General features: G+C 40.3%; 1 protein-coding gene across 1 annotated transcript in view; it reads right to left on the reverse strand.

Moving 5' to 3' along the window:
• The window catches only part of smchd1 (structural maintenance of chromosomes flexible hinge domain containing 1), a 42,996-nt gene that overhangs the window by 1,161 nt on the left and 20,733 nt on the right, over positions 1-21,102 (reverse strand). The window contains exons 30-43 of the mRNA XM_041967614.1: positions 9,750-9,911; positions 9,380-9,508; positions 9,199-9,278; positions 8,907-9,067; positions 8,714-8,823; positions 8,567-8,631; positions 8,107-8,194; positions 5,643-5,774; positions 5,352-5,504; positions 5,149-5,275; positions 4,549-4,668; positions 4,219-4,304; positions 4,001-4,120; positions 3,731-3,912 (exon numbers count right to left, since the gene is read on the reverse strand). Coding sequence (XP_041823548.1) covers positions 3,731-3,912; positions 4,001-4,120; positions 4,219-4,304; positions 4,549-4,668; positions 5,149-5,275; positions 5,352-5,504; positions 5,643-5,774; positions 8,107-8,194; positions 8,567-8,631; positions 8,714-8,823; positions 8,907-9,067; positions 9,199-9,278; positions 9,380-9,508; positions 9,750-9,911 — 1,715 coding nt within the window. The remainder of the gene's footprint in view (positions 1-3,730; positions 3,913-4,000; positions 4,121-4,218; positions 4,305-4,548; positions 4,669-5,148; positions 5,276-5,351; positions 5,505-5,642; positions 5,775-8,106; positions 8,195-8,566; positions 8,632-8,713; positions 8,824-8,906; positions 9,068-9,198; positions 9,279-9,379; positions 9,509-9,749; positions 9,912-21,102) is intronic.

Consider the following 21,102-nt stretch of genomic DNA (forward strand, 5'->3'; position numbering starts at 1 on the left):
CTGTTCATTTTGTTGAAACATTATGATGTAGCTGGTGATGACCTCTCATATTTAAACCAGTAAAGTTGATGAACTTGTTTGTGGCTGTAATCTTCATTTGCATGTATGACAAGTTAAAGCAGACTTGATGAAATCAAGCAGACTTCATAAATCAGTGTATCTGCTCATGAAGCTGTTAACAGGTGTCAACATCTGAGAAGGTTTTAATGCATAATTTGAGTATATTTGTATTTTAAAAACTGTGTCTACCGCAGGACATTTGATGCAGGACTGAACGCTGATTAAACATTTTCACATTAAACTCAGGTGACAGACTTTAGCTGTTAGCTTTCAAGTATTGACACACAGGCTTTAGGAAATTGTGACTTGTGTGTTACATAAAAGCAAATTAATTGATTGGCCCAGTGCCGCATCCAAGAATTCCTGAAGCTGAGGAGGAGACCAGATCCAAACAGTATTTTCTGTGTGGAGTGAAGAGGCTAGGTGAACACCTCCGATTGTTAGATTTTTTTCAACTGTTTTTCTGGGGCCCATTGCTATCCAGCTGGGGGAGGCTACTGCTGCCATATGGGATTCAGATTCAGAACTCTTCATTTATCCCTAAGGGGTCATTCAGTTTGCAGACATGAGTCGCAGCAAAGGACAGGACATTATCCACACATTCCATGTTACACACAGATTAGTCAGAATTCAGGATAGAACATCAACAGCTAAATGATCCAACCATGAAGTGCAGCCGTTTCATCCTCAGTAACAAAGTGCAACAGTGGAAATAAACAGATTAAAAACTAAAAAAACAACACATCTAACACCTCACACTAAGCACTATTGCTAGCATTTAAAAATCATAAGGAATAAAAGAATTAGCGTATGTTTGTTTTCCTGCTGGGAGCGAGACAGCGCCACCCAGAGGACATCAAGGCAAACCTCTCTTTGAGGACTCTTTGCTTCCTGGAACACCTGCTGATCCACAGAGAGTGTAAATCGGGGATCTGCACACCTGTGACCTTGAAGCAAGTTTGGATAATGCTGGACAAGCTGTTTTTGTCTTTCACTGACAACCCATAAAACCAACATGTAAAGATACACACACTTTTTCTTCTGCTATAACCGCAAGTGTTTTTTTTATTTTTTTATTTAAGTTTGGAATCAAATATTGCGCTCCGGTATGTGTAGGTGTCCAGAATTTCAACCTTTTCTCCGTTGATGATACTGACATCATGCTTAGAAGTTTTGTTTCCTAAAGTCAGTTATAATTTCTTTAGTTTTGGTCACATTGAGATCCAATAATTGTTTCCACACCATATGACAAAATCAGACAGAACTCTGCTATGCCCTGATTCTGGGCCCCGAAGAAGAGACAACAGAACACTGTCATCTGAGAATTGAGTGTGTTAAATCTACAATTATGTTCAAGTTGTGGCAAGTTTCAAAGCAGAATCCATGTATCAGACAAGATGCATGTTTTCAAAGCAAAATATTGTGTTTTAATAAGATAAATTGTTACTTTGTTGTGGCTGATTGGCGCAAATACAGTATAATGACATGGTTCAGAGTTTTCAGCATTTGTCTCCATCTTCTGGAAGCAATAACAATTACACAAACACTACTTCAGCCCTTTTGTTTCCATCCACTTTCTATACTATTTAGTTCAATTCGGGTCACAGGGAAGATGGAGCTCATCCCAGCAAATAGCAGACAAGAGGCAGGGTACACCTGGACGGTCACCAGTCCATCGCAGGGCCAACACAGAAAGACAAACAACTACTTACACTCACTCCTAGGAAGAATTTTGAGTGACCAATTAACCTGCATGTCTTTAGATGGTGGGAGGAAGCTGGAGTACCCGGAGAGAACCCACACGCACACACTGCACAGAAAGGCCACTGTTCGAACCCAAGCCAAGGATTCAACCATTGACCATCTTGCTGTGAGGCCACGGTACCAATCACCACACCACCGTGCAGCCCTTTAAATGCACAGTGACAAAAAAAAAGAAGAAAAAAAAAAAGAAGCAGTAATGGTAATCTGTCATTGCCTTCCTTGTAGAGAATAATCTTTCTCTGAATGCCAAGATTATTTAATAATGTATTGATTTTCATCTGAATCATCAGAGGGGTCTTAGATGTTTCCATGAGTTAGATCCAGTGCAGGCTCTGCAACACCCCTTCATCTCTGTCGCTGCAGCTAAGAAAAAATGCACAACCACTACTGCACCAGTGCATGAACAATGTCACATAGAACACATTAAAACCAATACAGCACGAATATCTAAATGATCCAGAGAAGCTTAACCAATGTGGATGAATTCTCCTTGCAAGGCTCAATACCCTTAAGCATCACATTCTATATAAATTACCAGACGTCAAATATAACTCAAGAATTAGGAAGACAAAAGATGGAAAAACATGTAGGTAGCCCCCTTTTAACAAATATAAACATATAAAAATTGAATATAACAATTACAATCAGTCACCATAATTTCTACAGCAAAACAAAATGAAAGAAAAATTATATTTTTTAAAAACTACATAAAACTTTGCCATCAACGGGAAATCTGTACCATGAGATTTCCACTATTTAAAGGTCCCATATTATGCAAAATTCACTTTTTAATGGTTTTGGAACAGTCATACTGGTCCCCCCGCATGTGTAGGAGACCCGTAAGTGTGAAACTCTTTCAGGCGCTCTCTCTCCCCCCTGCTCCACCTCTAGGGAAGTAAGCGCTGAAATGAGCTTGTTTGAAAGCGTGTACGTTATGACGTCATAAGGGACAATAACCACTCCCCACAGAGCGATGGACCCGTCTACCGGCTCTCAAAGCCCGCCCTCTAAAAATCACCTAGCGCCCAGTGTTTTTCCCTCTTCGGCAACCCTCGTTAGCGGACATGGCTAAGCGACAGAAGCACTGTTCTGTTTGTGGCTGCATAAATGAACACGAAAACGTTTTTTTTACTTCCATCCACTGAACCCACGAGGACTGAGTGGATTAATTTTATTTTTGGAGGAAATGTACCCGGAAAACTTCCAAAGGTTTTGCATGTCTGTGGCCAGCATTTCAAAGAGGACTGTTTCCACAACATGGGGGCATGGAAAGCAGGCTTCGCCAACCGTTTGAAGCTGAAGCCAGGTCCAATACCAACTGTCCATGACACAGCTGGAGAGGTAAGAGCTGGCAGTTATTTTATCGTTTCGGCCTTATTAGTCTGATAGCTTGAAAATATATTAACCTGTCAATCACCTCATGACGGGCGATGCGATGGGCGGAGCCAACAGCTGAGCTGCTCCACCAGGGTTCCGCCCACCATAAACGGCACATTTCTGAAGCTGCTAAAAAGAGGGAGGTGAAGAGAAGCCGCTGCACTCAAACTGAGGGTCGATTTGTCCATACCATGGCGGAAATATTTCATTTAGATATTAATGAATGGTCTCAGATTGGGAATAAAGTGTATAATATGGGACCTTTAATGATCACCGATTGCACAATAATTTCCAATATAACAAGAGGTTATTGTGGTAGTCTGAGCAGGAGGAAATGTTTTTAAAAAAATCCCAGTGAAAGAAACACTCATCTGAAACAACTAGAAACACAAACATCAATACTGATAGAAGGGATGGGGCATTCATGAGTCAGGCTGAAGGCATTTCATTTAAGACCTTGAGTGTTTTTACGCCTCCCCAAAAAAATAATAATAAATAAATAAATAATAAAAGGACACCCTAGCTGTACCTGGCTCCTTGCTGAACATGAATGCTGTCGAGGGCCATAACCTGCTGACGGCCGTTCGTGTCGTTGTAGATGCTCCGAGCTGCTGCTGTCGTCCTGGTAATGATGCAGTCCAAGTCGCCCCTGAGGTGCCAGGAGATAACCCTCGCAGCCTCATCGTCCTCAATAAAAGCCAGGTGGGCAACCTACATTTAAAAGCTTAAGAGTTAAAACACACACCACACCTTCACAATAAAAAACAAAAAACAAACTGTATTTTAAAGTTGTTATTACCATTCCCAAAACATCTGGATGGGTGAAGTTGTTAGGGATGGTGCAGACTCTTCTGGGCTTTCTCTCCAACATGCTCGCTTCAGCCTTCTTTTGGTTAAGTACTGTATCAATATCTGAGCTCTATAAAGGATTTTTAATGTAGAAATAGCATTTCCAGATCAATATATGGGATTAAAATCAGAACAGGAAAGAATCAGTGAACAGACTTTATAACTTACGGGTAAAGGTTGAATGATTGTCATATTACTTTTCTGCAGCTCATTTCTGTACCCGAGCTCTTTCTTTTTTTCATCCTGGATTTTTTCTAACATGAAAGACACATAGTAAATTGGTACCACATACTAAAAGACACACAAATAAAGACCCAGTTGGACTGGGAGTGCAGTTTAAAGCATTTGTAGACTTTTTTTTTTATTTTTAATGTTAAGTGTATAACACAGAAAAGGTCATTTTGGTATCCAAAGCTACCAGCTCATAATGATACGGCAGCACGTTGCTATGATTAGTGAAACGTTTACATTGAACAACCCTTTTAAAAAAAGACTCACTCGTGTACATATCCTTGAGTTCTGAATGATGCCCAAGATACTCATTGAGTATTTCAATATTTTTCTCAATCTCATCTTTTTTCTTGGTCAGCTCAGCCATTTTTTGTTGGTTCTCACCATCTAAATAGAAAAAGAAAAAACAGGTAAATGTTGTAAAAACTAACTTTCATGCAGTATTAACTACTTTGAAGGTGATTTTGCTCAAGTGCTTAGATATCATATTGTACAGTTATGCTACCAATGCAGAAAAATGACAAAAGACTAAAGCTCATCTCTGGTACTTATAACATGTACACAGGAAATGAGGGTTTTTGGGAAAAAATGTGTCAGCCTACTTTATACATAGCACCTATACACCAATTTCTATATACTGCACTGTTGAGGTTTAAACAAAAAAAAAAGCATCTTTAAACCTCTATTTTATTACTTTTACTTTTAAAAGATTTAAATATTTCCACAATTTTTCCTTATGACATAAAAAGAAGCATTTATTACTTGTGTCCTAATGTCACACAACTACCTGCCCACTTCCAGAAATATTGCTAATGAAGTTTTATTCCACCAAAAGAGCTCTTTCAGTCAGGAGCTTCTTTACTGTACCATTGTAAAAGTAGAAGGGGAGCTCAAAAGACTCCAGGGATGTGGGGAATGTTGGCACTTCAGGTTTGAAGAGGAGTTTGTATGTCCTGCCGTCCTCACCAGGGCTTTTCTCCATGATGGCCAGTCTCTGAGATGAGTGACAGCATAATGAGCAGCTCTCCCAAAGTCAAAATAACACGCCTCTTATGGAGAATGTTACTCACAGTGATGACGGCTTTTCCTTCTTCTAAATCAACTTGAATGCTCTCGCTGTTTCTTTCAAACAGAGGGAGACTGTTTATTTCTCCATTGGAGTTTATTATAGAAACAACCACTTTTCCATTCATGTTTTGTCCTGCTGGATTTCCAAACGCATCCTGAAATAATAAACGGCAGTTAACAGATATTACAGAAGTGCATTAAATGCTAAAAATGCTTTGGAAATGCATTTTGTAAAAAAACAATAAGAAAGTCCGAGTTGGTCAAGTTAAAAGCTTTGAAGCACTTTAGCTCACCATTAGCTTCAGAGTCATGTTCTCAATCAAGGTTCTCTTGCCGATGTCCATACTGTAGGAAACAACTGGGGTTGTAGGCTGAAAGTCGGGACCCAGTTTTACAGGCTTATTGGCCACAACATCTATACTGATCTAGAAGGTTGGAAACAGTCTTGAGATCAGACTTAAGTCAGCAAAGCATGAAGGAAAATAATGGCAAACATGAGACATTTGATCCTTAATGAAGCTGCTCTTATAGATAAAACTAGTATACTGCTGAACATAAAAACATTTGCATTTATATTCTAAAATAGTAAACATTTGTATGATTTTCCACCAAACTGCAACACTGACTTGCAAGAATTATGACCATTGATCTTTCTGTGCTTTATTCCTTCTGTTACAATGTTTAAGAAATACAACGGATTAAAATCCGAGTTTTGCCTCAGCTTTTTCATAATCTGGGTTTTTTTAAGCCACCTTTTGGTAGAGGTGTGAATATCTAATCATACAGGTCAGTGCATTTGGCACAAGATAGTAAAGCATCTCAATGCCTTTGCTCTCAATGTTAAACTACAAAGAACTATCCTTTCATCAAACAGACAATAAAGTGTATCAAACTGAATTTATTTTATAACAGATATATAAAAAAAAAACTACCAGTTTACTCACTCCTGCACTTGTATGAGTTTGGCTGTAAAGTGCAGCTTTTTATATAGTTATATATGTAATAGGAGCTTATCCTGCATCTCCAATGTGTTTAACTTGGGGTTTCAGTGCAACTTAACTTAGCTACAAAAGATGCCACAGATTTAGTGTCTCTCTTTTCTCTGAGTTAGAGAGCAAATTTGATATTATATCCTTGGCTCATTAGCCAGGCTGTCTGTGTTCCTTAAAGCTGGGAACATTAACTAATGGTGGAAAAAGCTATTGTGGTTCCTCAAATTAGGCAAGGCAAGGCAAGGCAAGGCAAGGCAAGGCAAGGCAAGGCAGTTTATTTGTATAGCACATTTCATGTACAGGACAATTCAAAGTGCTTTACATAAAACAAAGACATTACAGATATTTAGAATAGTAAAAGGCATCAACACATAATCAACACATAATCACAATAAAATAATAAATTACATTAAAATGATTAAAAGCAAGATAAGTTAAAAAAAAGTTACCGTGCAGATTTCATGCATAGGCGCATGAGAAAAGAAAAGTTTTTAACCTGGATTTAAAAATGTCTACATTTGGGGAAAGTTTAATCTCCACTGGCAGTTTGTTCCATTTGTTTGCAGCATAACAGCTAAATGCTGCTTCTCCATGTTTAGTCTGGACTGTGGTCTGGACTAGTTGACCAGAGTCTTTGGATCTAAGAGCTCTGCTAGGTTTATATTCTCTGAACATATCACAGATGTATTCTGGGCCTAAACCATTCTGGGATTTGTAAATGATCAGAAGGGTTTTAAAATCTATTCTGTGACTGACTGGAAGCCAGTGTAAAGATTTTAAAACTGGTGTGATGTGTTCAGATCTCTTAGTCCTGGTTAAAACTCTAGCAGCAGCGTTCTGGATGAGCTGCAGATGTTTAATGCTCTTTTTAGGAAGTCCTGTTAAAAGACCATTACAGTAATCCAGTCTACTGGAGATGAATGCATGGATGAGTTTCTCCTGGTCTTTCTGGGAGACTAAACTTTTAATTCTGTTGATGTTTCTGAGCTGGTAAAAAGCTGTCTTAGTGACAGCTTTGATATGGCTGCTGAAAGTCAGATCTGAGTCTATCAACACTCCCAGGTTACGAACTTGGTTGGTAATTTTAAGAGCCCGAGTCTCCAGGTGTTTGCCAATGTCGTACACCTGTAACTAGCACACACCTTGGAACACTTAAATCTTAACATTAAAGGTGACAAATCAGTCTTTCCTACGGTGTAAAATAAAACACCAACTCCTGTTATTAAAGGGGGGAGAAATAACTGACCTTACATTAATTTTCTTACTTTTGGTGTAAAGTTTAGATGAATCAGTGATAGCAGGCTGATTTACAGCTGACACAAGGTTCCTCTTTTGTTATCAATATCAGTTGTTCAAGATTTTGTTTTTAACAGCAATGATTTATTCTAAAAAAATCTTTTTAAATTCATTGTTATACTCAAAAGGCATTTACAGCTTTCTCCAACTACCTTGAAAAACTTTGTAGATCCAAGCATGATGACAGGAGCAGGTCTTTGAAGAAATAAGGTTACCTTTCACTTCATAAGGACGTTCTAAACATTAATAACTAATCTGATCCTAATTTTACAGTCTTAAAAGTGGGACAGTTTTCTTTTGTTTGCACTGGCAAAATTTCAGAAAGGATGAAGTGTTTGCTCTGAAAAATTTGGTAAAAAAGCATTTTCTGTGAGGTGCACTTATTTTTACATATTTGGATGCTTTGTGGATGCTTTAAAACAAAGTGTCGAGAAACATAATTTCTTCTTGATTAAAAGTGTAAACTTACCTGGTTACTGTACATGACTTTTGCTTTGTTAATGTGAAGCGAGAACTGTATGGTGTGCTTTCCAACTTCTCTGGGGATTTCTTTGTCTCTGAAGTGAAACACACAGTTTTGTAAGAACGGTTACATTTTCTGGGAAACTGACTTGCAAACTTGGTGGTTGAGAAGACTAAAACCTCTTTTAAACAGTAAAAATGAAACTTAAGTAATTGTGAAGTTAGCTTCGCACAGAATAAAGACCTTAGTTAACTAATGTTTTATGTTTTAATCTGTTGTCTCATAACATAATGAAGCAACCCATCTTGCCATGTACAAATTCTGTGCTAAGCTAACTAGCTGCTTGAAATAACTTCATATCGAATGCATAGAAATGAGTGGTATCAATAGTCTCAGTGGATCACTGATAACACAGCAAATTCACCTAAAGTTCAGCAGAACAGAAAAAGATTAAATGTAATGTTACCTGAAGTAATAGCGGTCTTTCCGGTCATGTTCCATAGGTTTACTGCACCTCAGCAGCTTAGCGTTCTGCACAAAAAAGTAGCAGAACAACGTAACTCAAGAGATAATAGCCTCGATAACGGAGGAAAGCCTTTTCATTGTCACTTACTGCCGGTGGAATCGGACTTGATTCTCCTTTCCACACTGACATGTACAAAGCAGATGGGGGAAACTTTGTAATCGGGCATCCTTCGTCAGACACCACTGTCACAGAGAAAACTGAACACACACATCAATGGCATTAGATCGCTGAATAAATATGAAGACTAAACTAAAACTATTAAACAGTTTCAATTGCAAACCTGGGAAGATGTCTCCAGCAAGAAATCTAGCAATCTCGGTGTTGTACTCTACGTCAAGTCTGACAGGCTTGTTGGAATCAGGGATGACAGTGAGGTTTACTACTGGACCAGGTATGGGCTCCCTGTTGAAGGAACCCTTAAACTCCAACTGATAGTACCCTCTAGTGGAAGAAAAGGGTACAATGGTGTTACCGGGGACTGGGGGAGCAGCAGCTGTGTCCTAATTCATGCTGGATCATGCACTTGTTTTGAGTATAAATGATGTAAAATGTAAAAAAATGTAAAATCTTACTTTGAACCGCTTACAGCATTAACCTTAAAGCGGGCTTTCCCTTCTGGATCCACGGGTTGTGAACTAACAGAAGTCGTCACCTATTTTAACAAAATCCATCAGATTTCATTGTTCTGTATATTTCATAAGTACTTGGCTTCTCTCCAAATGTTTTTATTTTCTTTTTTTTTCTCAGGCCAACCTTCAATGTAACAGGTGAAGTCCTTATTTCCACAACAACCCTCTGGTCTGGAGAAGGGTTTCCCCACTCATCACACAGCTGGACGAGGAATGGTGTGGTAATGCCGTGACCATTCAACACCTGCAAAGGCTAAAACATACAAAAAGGGTTAGCTTTCACATTTAGTTTGGCCTCATGAGCAAAGCAAACAAAAAATTTAAAAAATAATAACAATGGCTTGGCAAAGGTTTGCACTTTGAGTGCTTCTATTTTCATATATCTTGCCTACAGTACAGCCTGCCGTCCAACTTCATGGGATGAGTTTATTAGAACTGGCCTTGCAGACATCTTTAAAGGGTTTGACTAAGAGCTTTTTTTTATTTATTTTTACCTGCTCAGGTCCACTGAGCAGTTTTAGTTGTGAAGGCACTCCTGGGGTCACTGTAACCATAACACGACCCTCGAAGCTTTTGTAGCTGAAGCACAACTCTCTGGGCCCAGGAGACCCCGAGCTGAAACGCACTCCCGTCACCAAAACAGAACTGCTGCTCTCCTGCAACACACAGAGAGAAAAAAAGTTACTGGTTTTTACAGTAAAATACTGTTTTCATTAAGCAAAAGATTCAGGTCCACCAAAACTGTCCCAGTTAGATCAATAGGTATTCTGTTTATTTGCTAATCTGTTCATACATCTTGTTTTTGTGTCCAGAAATTAGCGCATTAGGTGTAAAATTAGAGGAAAAAGTCCAGAGAAAATGCTTACACTTTTTCCAATGTTTCAAAACTGATGGAAAAATGTATGTTTGTTAATTTAAAGACATAACTTTATTTCATAAAAGCAGCTTGCATGTAGCACGGGTCTGTTTTAATTGCACAGTGGTAACTGGTTAACAAATTCAACATTGTTTTTTTTTTTATTTATTTAACCCATGGTTGTAAAGCACAACCCCTTTCTATCACAAATACTTGGGATGATGTGTATAAAATAAATAAGAGCATAAAGCAATGATTTTCAAGCCTCATACAGCAATGTTCTACTCACAGAAGAACACAGAAAACTGAACGTTTAAAATCAGAAATCCAGACGATGGATGGGAACAAATGTCTTTCAGGGAAAGTCTTGCATATGGCAACAAAACAATCTTAAACAACATACTACATCTATAACAACAGCATGGATGTGTAGTAGAAAAGTCCAGTACTGGCCTCCCTGAAATCCAAACTTACCACCTACTGAAAACATTTGGTGCATCACGTTACACAAAACATGACAAGAATGACCCGAGGAGTGAAAATCCTACATCAGACATGAGTGAATACTTGGTCTGAACTCCTTGTGCAGGGTTATCATCTCTTCTCCTGTTGTACATTTTCTTTTGACCTTTGAGGGGGAGGAGATGACTTTCGCCTGCTTAATTCATGAGAGAGGAAAGTTTCCATCCAACAAATAAAGGCTCTTGCAGTTCTTGAAGTTTAAGTGAACCCAAGGACAACTCCCTCCATTAGGAATGCTTTTTTATGCTTCCCAAGAGGAGACTGGCTTGGCCTTTTGACCTTTGTCATCTGATTCTTATCCATGTTATTTGCATTTTACTGCGTTGTTAGCTTAAATCTCTCATGCATGCATCCGGCCCATTTTTTTGGGGTGAGAGCATTTGAAGGAGGAGGTGAGGAGGCAACAGCCACTTGAGTGGGCTTCATCACCCCAACTGTTGTTTGAAACCCGGTCCAAAGTTCTAAATTAAGATGAATATGAATGAACATAGCTTGAGTGAACAACTTTTATTTGATCAAGGGCTGCTCGATTATGTCAAAAATAATAATCTTGATTATTTTGATTGAAATTGAATTCTCGATTATTTAACACAAATACTTTTTATTCACTTTTATAATGTGAATCTCTATCTCTCTCTAATATATATATATATATATATATATATATATATATAAAGCCTTGTCTGTGGTAATATAGACCAGTTTCTTTCCTCCCAGGTCCCACATAGCTATTGTTTGTCTCAGACCAGCAGCTGTGTTCTGCCTGGTGTGATCTAGAAAAAATTACTCTAGAGACATTTAGTTTTCACGTTGAAATCCGCGTCAAAAAAATGTAGCGTGAGATTTATGTAAGGCTCTAAGGTGCAGCTTCACAGGTCTGTAGCGGTGACAAAACATTGGACTGTAGCCACGTCCTTCACAACACCCTCACCACACTCATCATGCAGGGCAGAGAGAGGCACTCCACTAAAATGGAGACACGATTGCAGTGATACCGTTTGTCCAAAGTGTTGATGAGTTTCTTAAATCCCGGGTTGTTCACTGCGTTTACATAGTACTGGTCTTTGGCGAGAAAAAAAGTTGTTTGTTTATCACGTTTGTCATCATGCTGTGTCTCTGGGAGCTGGTGGATTATTTAGCCACGACTCTTCAGTCTAACTTGAGAGGTGTTGGAAACTTGCGTTAAATAAAACCAAAGCAACTGGGGCTGTGGGAGGAGTCTGCAGCAGAGCGCTGCAATGCCAGTTACGCTCGATTTGCAACTGAAAACAGCACAAGAGTAAACTGAGAAGGAGAAAAATATCGGATCATTCAATTTTTATTATCATCGAAAACCCAGATTATTATTATTATTTTGCTCTCAATAACAATTATTATTGTTATTGAGAGTGTCATGGAAAATTTACACAGAACCCTTATATTCTGTAGACTACACTTTGCATTGTTAAAGCTTGGCTTATGTTTTACTTAGGGAGGAGAATGACTGTGTACCCAGATAAGGATTTAGTGAGCTCCCCTTCCCCCTTTTCTTTTCTTCCTTGTACCAGGCCATGAGGGGTTTACTACAATGACCTTCGACCTCGATGTTATCAGCTCAGGCTCTGACTATATTAACGAGAGCACACACTCATCTCTTCAGACTCACTCAGCCAAACCTCTTTGACTGTGTGTTTCTCATTGCTGATCAGCTCTTAATAAAACTACTTTGTTTGATTCTCACTTAGTGTGTGATCTTTGATAACTAAAATTCCACAACAATTTGGCGTCACGAACAGGATATCTTGAGTGACTGACCGGAGGACCAGAACCCGTGATTGCGCATCCTGAAGGATTCTTCAGCCCTGGCTCAGCCTTAACTGTCAGGGGACGGCGGAGGGACTCCGTTCAGGCACCACTGATATCCAGAACGAAGACTGCGTGTGGAGCAGCACCCAGAATCACACACGGTGAGAAGTTTTCATATTGGACTCCCATTTACCACCCTTTTCTCACTATCTTATGAAAATAGGGTAGGGTCCCACTATCTTGTGAAGGCAAGATAGATCACTATTCTACTGCGGTAGGGTAGGGTTAGTCCGGCACTGAGGTGAAAACTTCGGTGGGAATAATAGGCGTTTTAGTCAATTTTTGTGCCTGAGTTTGGGCTCCTCGAAGAAGAAAAATCCAGCAAGGAGACGTCCTAGCTGAAATGGGAAATACAGCTGTTAAGGAGAAGGAGGGTAAATGGAATCCCCAATATGTAACAAAGAAAAAAAAAAAAGAAAAAAAAGAAATAAAAGGGCCAAACAATAATAGGGCATAAATATAAGTAATATAATAAATACCTAAATATTTCAAATAGGTGCACCGTATAAAATAAAATAAATAAAGAAGAAACAAATATATAATAAATAAAATAAGCGTATTGCTGAAGCATAAAAGGAAAGAATAATGAAACCAAAGAAGAAGATAACAACAAAAAGAGTCAAAGAGTGTGTGAGTGTGTGTGTGGTTGGAGATTCTCTCACATTCCGAAGCAGCAGAGAGAGAGGACACGTTGGTAATAACGAAGCTCTGTCTAACAGTTTGATTGAGAAATCTCATGAAGAAATAAAATGGGTACTTTTAACAGTAAAAACTAAATTAGAAGGAGATGCTAAATTTACGTCTGGAAAAGATCCAGATAATGTCAAATGATCTGATCAGACTGAGGAAATGTTTTGCTCTGCTCCAGAATACTTAATACATACAAGGACACTTTCGGGTTGTAAAAGCTGGTTGTCTGTTTGGAAAGAAAAATAGAACATTTTATCCATAAGTTTATCTGAAAAACTATAGTTTTTGAGTCTCAGCTGACTTGTATGTGCATTTATAAAATATTTTTATAAGAATTTCATTCCTTTCTTATGGACACCTTCCTCACAATGCTTTAATTTTATTGCATTCTTTCTACTTAATTTGTGTGTTTTTTTTTTTTTAACTTGTCAAACATAAATAATTTTTACCTAAAGGAAATTAGATCTGTTAAATCTGAACGACACTTTGCTTACAATGAAGAATGCTTTTGCTGATATATACACACACATCTAAGAGTTTACTTTTAGCATTGTCAAATCTTTGAGAGACAAAAAACTTGCATCTTTACTCAGACACATACATAATCTCTATAGAATAAATATTGACCCTAGTTTCCTTTTTCTTCTTTTCCCCCTCCCTTCGTCTCTGTCGGAGACACCCTCTCCCGAAGCTCACAGGCTGCATACCTGACCCGACTCAGTTCTTCCGCCTGGATAAAAGTCAGCAGAGACCCACTGATATATATATGTATATAAACTTTCTATCACCACCATGTCCTACAAACTGATACGGATGCCCATTCCTACCAGCTCCACCTGATGCTCTATATGATTCAAGAAACAAAGACATCTGATATCCAACAATATCCTAGTTTCAAAGAGACTGAAACCAGATGTTTGATGGACGCGTAAACATCTGTTTTTGGATGGTAGGACACCATCCTCCACAACGCTCCTGACCATGCGTTTTGTTCAGAGGACAAGAAGACTGAACTGGGACAAGAAACTGACTGTGAGCTCTGTAGTCCAGCTCCGAGGTGGCGTGGCCGCTGGGCTCTGAGGGGCGAACAGAGAGGTGGGTGCTGAAGACCCGAGGTTGGAAAACCATCCGGTTCTACTGACCAGAGAGAGAACATCCACGTGGTGAAAAAGGGTCATTGGCCATAAAATCAAAAGGCGGCTTGCCGTCTGACTGATCCACGGCAGAGCTGACTCGGGGATGGAAGCAGTCATGTGACCAGTTAAAACAATGATGGTGAGACTGTTCTGAATTCTTACCACAAATAATTAATGATTTAATTCAAAATCTTTATTGAAGTTAAGCAGATCTACATCGTTTATGGAAACAAAGTGTTAAAGAGTAAACAGAAGAAAGCTTCACTTCTAGACATTTCCCACACAATAGACTCGTTCACAGCTGGAACGAGAGACGCATTTACAAATACACGCACGCTCACTGCAACGAAGTACTTGCTTGCTACTGACATCACATAACATGACATGATGAACTACTAACCCTGTCTTGTTTTGTTTTCCTGATTTAGAAAGAACAGAACATGTTTAGTGAGCTGGTGGCAACAACCTTTCCTTAGTTATCCAACACTGATCGGCTCATTTATAAAGGAGAAAGAAAATGAGTAAAACGGGATGAAAATAATGTTTTGTTTATTTTATCCCTTCAGACCATCCTAATTGTTACTCACTGACACGTGAATTTATATTTTCTCCAAATTACCCGTCTAACCGTTGACCCAGGATCAGATAAGATGGTATCTCTCTCATTCCTACAGCTGAAGTAGTGAGAGTGAGTAAAACCTTCCTGCCAGAGGTGGAAATGCCAACATACTGATCCTTATGTACATTTCTGTAAATACCGAACAGCAGTTTCCCTGCTTGGTTCTCTGTGGTGATGCAAACTGCAAGTCCCCTGATTTCCTGAAAACCTTAAGTGTGTGCGTGAATTGCACCAAAACTGTTCATGTGTCTCTGGGTCCTGATTATTTTAAATTTTTATCTTTCACAAATGGCTTAGGTTAGGGTTTTAGTACTCTTGGTACGGTATCTATAATCTATATTAAACAAGAATTGAATCTGAAACAGTTTTAAAGATACAAACTGAAAACATAATAGATTTATTTTTCAGTCAAGCAAACTAAAAATCTGAAATCTGTCTGAAAACAGATGAATCAATAAATAAATTGCTTAGAGGAAATTTCCTATGACCTAAAGAAAATGCTGATGTATAAATTAAATTACGTTAAAGGAGCTCCTCTATTAACTGTTATCAGATGTAACTGTATGCAAATTACTTTAAGTAAAACAAAGAAAACCTTAAACACTTAAACAACAAATGTTGAGGCAGATAAAATTACTTTTAGGTCATTGTTAGCTCTGCATTAAAACAAGAAAATGCACTATAAAATGACTACTGAGATACCAGAAGAAAATTAAAAACTTGTTTCATCTTGGTCTGATATCCACGGATATTTTAAACTGATTCTCTTAAAAATAATAATAATGAAAAAAGGGTTTTCTAAAAGACTAAAAGCGCTGCTCGAGCAAAAGAAATTTGGCTGATGATGGACACATTATTCAAAGAAATTCCAATTGGGTTCGAGTCCATACCATCTTGGAGTTGAAAAATCTCCAAAACAATTAGTGTTTTCCAAACAATTTCAAAATGAACTTTAAGGATCCTCATGAATGCAGGAAAATTGACCTGCTCTGATTTGGCCTTTCTGCGCAGAACTACTGACGTGACTTTGACAAAGTTTTCTGACTCTGACCTGAAGACAGACGACTGATGGACTGATATTGAATGAACTTTCCTTCCAGCAGGATTTTATCCAGGATCGCTTCCACAGAAGGCTGATTGCTGTTTTATAACGCTGTTAATTCTGCTGCCATTAACAGTTACACACATTTATTGTCATAAAAAGCAGGTCTGATAATCTGTTTACAGGAGGAGGAGACGTCTACTCTACATCTCTTTTTGTAAAATATGTGTATGTGCATTTTAAAATCAAAAATGACTTTGTCCCTTATGACATTTTGGGATAGAACTTTTACAGGTGGAGAAAATTATCACCTTGTACACATGTGCTTATGCTAATGAGGATTGTTTCACAGGGGGAAGCCAGAACAGGCAACTCCAGGATTCAGGTACACAAGAATTTTAATGTTTTGTGTACGATTTTACTCTTACCTGGGATACTGTCACATATTAACAAAAATGGAAAGTATGTCAGTTTTTAGGTAAATTGACTATTCCACCATGCACCTCTCGTTCTGCAGGTATTGTGCGCTCTACTGATGGAAGACCTTGTCTTCTTTGTCAATTCTTTCCCCTAGTTTGCTAAGTTGTCACATGGGGTGGACCATGTGCCAAAAGGGGGGATGGTATCTTCTAAAACATCTTGGGTTACAAAAGGCTACGGGGAACAAGGGCTGATTATCATCCTTTTTCAGCTCGGGACCTGACAGGTTTGGTCTCAGAGCTCCCTCAAATATCCGCAGGAGGAGGCAAGTGGATTAAGGCTTTGGAATCAAACACGGCTGGAACATTTCTTTCACTGGGTGACATCAAAGCTGTCCTCGCTCAGGTTTTGGGGTTGTCTAAAATGCAGCAGTTTTTCAGAGACAATGAACTGGACTGGATTTTGAGTGAAAGGGCAGATGGAACAGAATTAGCAGCCTATAAGGGGGTGATTTGGCAAGGAATACGCAAACAGTACCCTAATAAAATTGATGTTGATGCTTTAAAAGGGGAACCTCTGAAGGACGACCAGAACCCAGCAGCATACATCGATACACAGTTAAAAAGGTGGCGTCAAGAGTCTCAGAAAGATGTGGAAAATGATCCTATTTTGCTCACTCTTTACAGAAATGCAGTCATCGATTCAATGCCAAAGGATGTCAGCAGACGTTTGGAGGATGTCGTTGGTCTAACATCTATGCCAGCGCAACAGTTCCGTGATCATGTGGTTCATGCAGTAACCCGATACAGGAAAGACCTAACTAAGACTTCTGAACAGGACCTCCAGATTCAAAGGAAGCTGGCACAGATGCAACTAAATGATTTGCAAGGCAAGCTGAAAGAAAAGGTTCAAGCTGTTGTGTTTACAGATCTAGCTGCGGAACGGACTGCTGGAGTTCCTGAGTCAACACAGGCCGCTAGGGGTCCCCAGCCGTTCCGTCCCTCATACTCAAGGCTTGGTACTCCCTCCTCTGGGGCGTGGCAGGGATCCCTCCGCTGCTGGTATTGTGGAATGTTTGGACATTTTGCTAAGGCTTGCCCACGGCTTATGCCCCTCCCAGCAGGTGGTCCTGGAAGAAACGGAGGCTTCCCTAGAAGAGGTGGACCCCTGGGTGGCCCACAACCAAGACCCTCTCAGTTTTAGGGGGGTCCCGAGGATCCTGCGGGTAAAGGTTCGTACCCATTGATTATGCATACACGCACCGACCCCATGATAAATGTCCAAATTGAGGATCGACAGGTCCAAATGATGATTGACACGGGGGCGACCCATTCATGCATACAGGGATCCCTTGCCAAGAACCTTCCCATGTCAAACAACTTTGTGAAGACAGTAGGATTCTCGGGAAAAAGTCAATTGGTTCCTATTACTGCTCCCGTAAAAATGAAAGTAGGAAATGATGAAATTAAAATACCCATTTTGGTCTCGGACCAAACTCCTGTCAATCTGTTAGGAAGAGATGCACTTTGTAAACTCGGGCTCAAAATTTTATGTTCACCTTTGGGCATATATGTGGAAAGTTGTGGATTAAACTTACAAATGAATGCCCAAGCAGAACCAGCAAATGTTTATTGGCTGGGGAACATAGAGGGGCCTCTGGGTTCGGAGTTGGAAAAATGGAAGGCATGCATGAGGGCCTGGGCCCTGGAAGGTTCTCCACCAAAGTTACCTCCTCACTGTACAATGTTCTTTGATCCATCAGCCAGCTCAACCTTTCAGGATAAGTGGGAAAAGGAGACGGATGGAGTGATGGTTAAAATACAGGCTCCATATATCCTGATTGGAGGCCAGGGTGCAGCATTAAAGGTAAACCGGAACACCTTTATTGATAAATGGTACTGTGTTACTCAATCTTTACCACATATTACACTGTTGGTAAACCCAGGATACCATTCAAGGGACCTCGGTCCGATGGTAAGAACTGCAGAGCATTTAACATGGAACAGTACAGAGAACCCATTAATCTCTCTTTCAGAGAATGGATCAATGTTAAGAATTAGGTGTGACCTGTCATTACAAGCAACACCTCAGATGGTGGTGCTACCAGGGAAAAACATAATGATGACATGCAAAACCAACCCCCTTGGATTTAACAGTGATCTGGAAACTGATATTTTAACACAGGTTCCGGACCAACTGTGGTCCAGACATGAGACGGATGTGGGACTGGCAGTTTCAGCCAGCCCAGTTACTGTCAAATTAAAACCAGGTGCAGTTTTACCTTGGCGGCCACAGTACAAACTTAATCCCGCAGATGAAGAAGGGATTGGAATCTTAATTGATGGTTTTTTAAAAGTAGGAGTGCTGATTGAGATTTCTAGTCCTTGTAACACCCCAATTCTTGCAGTTCTAAAAGCAGATAAATCAAAGTACCGACTGGTCCATGATCTAAGGGCAATCAATGCCATTGTTGAAGATGTCGCTGCAGACTTCGCAAATCCTCACACACTGTTGAATGCCATCCCTACTAAAGCTAAGTTTTTTACAGTAGTGGATCTTTGTTCAGCATTTTTCAGTATCCCTCTGGCAGAAGAGTCACGATATCTGTTTTCGTTTACCTTTAGAGGTCGACAATACAGCTACGCCAGAATGCCCCAGGGACTGACAAGCAGCCCCGCGTGGTTTGATCGTGTGGTGAGTCAGGATCTACAGGAGCTGGATTTGAGCGGCGTCCTAATCCGGTATGTAGACGATATATTGATTTGTTCAGACACCATTGAAGATTGTCAGCGCGACTCGATCAAAGTGCTGCAGAGACTGGCAGAATGTGGACACAAAGCATCTCGGACAAAACTGCAATTCTGCCAGCCTCAGGTGGAATTCCTTGGCAGAGTAATCTCCCATGGAACAATAGCTCTGTCTCCTGACCACCTCAAAGGCCTAAGTCGAGCACCGCGTCCACAGACATGCGCGCAACTAATGACCTTTTTAGGTATCACAGGATTCAGCGCGGAGTGGTTGGAGGACTACGCAGTAAAGACGGCGCCGCTCAGGGAACTCCTGAAGTCCTCTGAAGTCAAGACTTTAAAGAAGTCTTTGGAGTGGACCACAGAGGCACTGTTGGCTTTTGATGTGCTCAAGCAGGAACTGCAAAATGCCCCAGCGCTGAAAATGCCAGACTATGATAAAACTTTTCATCTTTATGTTTCAAACAGATGTAACATGTATGCAGCGGCTGTATTGGCACAAGACTCATGTGCTGGTGGAAGGAAACAACCCATCGCTTACTACAGTGCAAGGTTGGACGACGTAGCACGAGGGTGGCCCCCCTGCTACCAGGGCCTCGCAGCTGTTCACATGGCGTATGAAAAGGCGTCTGCAATAACTAAGTCATATCCTGTGGTTATTTACACCCATCATAAAATCACAGAGTTGATCAATCACAGCAAACTTGTTCTGACAACAGCACGTTGCCTTCAGTATCTACCATTGCTCACCTATCCAGATGTAACAATTAAGAGATGTGAGACCACAAATCCTGCTAATATGTTACCTTTTGAATTTGAAGGTGATACACACGAGTGCGTCGCTGAGACCACGAGGTACTCGAAACTGAGACCGGACTTGGAATCTGAGCCGTTGGACGACGCACAGGTCACGTACTATGTGGATGGGTCATGCTTTCGAGACCACATGGGAACTCACGCAGGCTACGCCGTGGTGCAACAAAAGGAAGGGACGTTCGTAACAGTAAAAGCTGAAAAATGTTTACAACCTTGCTCTGCACAATTAGCTGAATTGTATGGACTTACTGCAGCTTGTGAACTTGCTAAAGACTCCTCTGCTAATATTTACACAGATTCAGCATACGCTCACGGAGTCTGTCACCTGTTTGGAGCAGTTTGGAAACTGCGCGGCTTTCAAAAATCAGATGGTAAACCTGTTCGGCATGGAAAACAGATTATGAAGTTGATCTCGGCCATGATGCTTCCACATCGATTGGCCATTATCAAGTGTCCTGCTCATCGAAAAGACAACTCCATCACCACAATGGGAAACAATGCGGCAGACGAAGCTGCAAAGCACGCTTCAGGTTGCAAGGTCGCCGTCTTGGCCCCAGCTGTGGAGTTGGAACCATCTGTCACACCTGATGATATCACATTAATGCAAGCGCGTGCCAGCGCGAGTGAACAAAACATGTGGGAAAAAAGGGGTGCTACAAAAGATGGGCGAGGGTTATGGCGGTCACATACCGGCCTGATCGTCGCTCCAATCTCACTTTTGTCTCTTTTAATTCCAGAGTGTCACAAACCAGACCACTGTGGGCGAGATGAGGTGATACATCAAATACAACAACAGGGTTATTGGGCGCCGTACCTGCAGGCACTGGTGACGGATGCGCTTAATCGGTGCGAGATATGCTCGCAAAATAACATTCGAAAAGGTATTGTCACCCCCACAGCGCGAATTCCTGTCCCGGAAGGCCCGTTTCGTCATCTGATTTTAGATTTTGTGGACATGTTGGTCCCGGTACACGGTAAGCGCTACCTTTTGGTGGTTTTTGATCATTTCAGTCGTTGGGTGGAAGCCACTCCGTCAAAGGACATGGGGGCGGGAACAGTCATAAAGTTCCTGGTCCGTGAGGTGATCCCTAGGTTTGGCTTACCATCCATCCTTTCATCAGACTCGGGACCAGCATTTATCAATAAAGTCTACG

This window comes from Melanotaenia boesemani, chromosome 18, assembly GCF_017639745.1.
Source record: "Melanotaenia boesemani isolate fMelBoe1 chromosome 18, fMelBoe1.pri, whole genome shotgun sequence".
Taxonomy (NCBI): Eukaryota; Metazoa; Chordata; class Actinopteri; order Atheriniformes; family Melanotaeniidae; genus Melanotaenia; species Melanotaenia boesemani.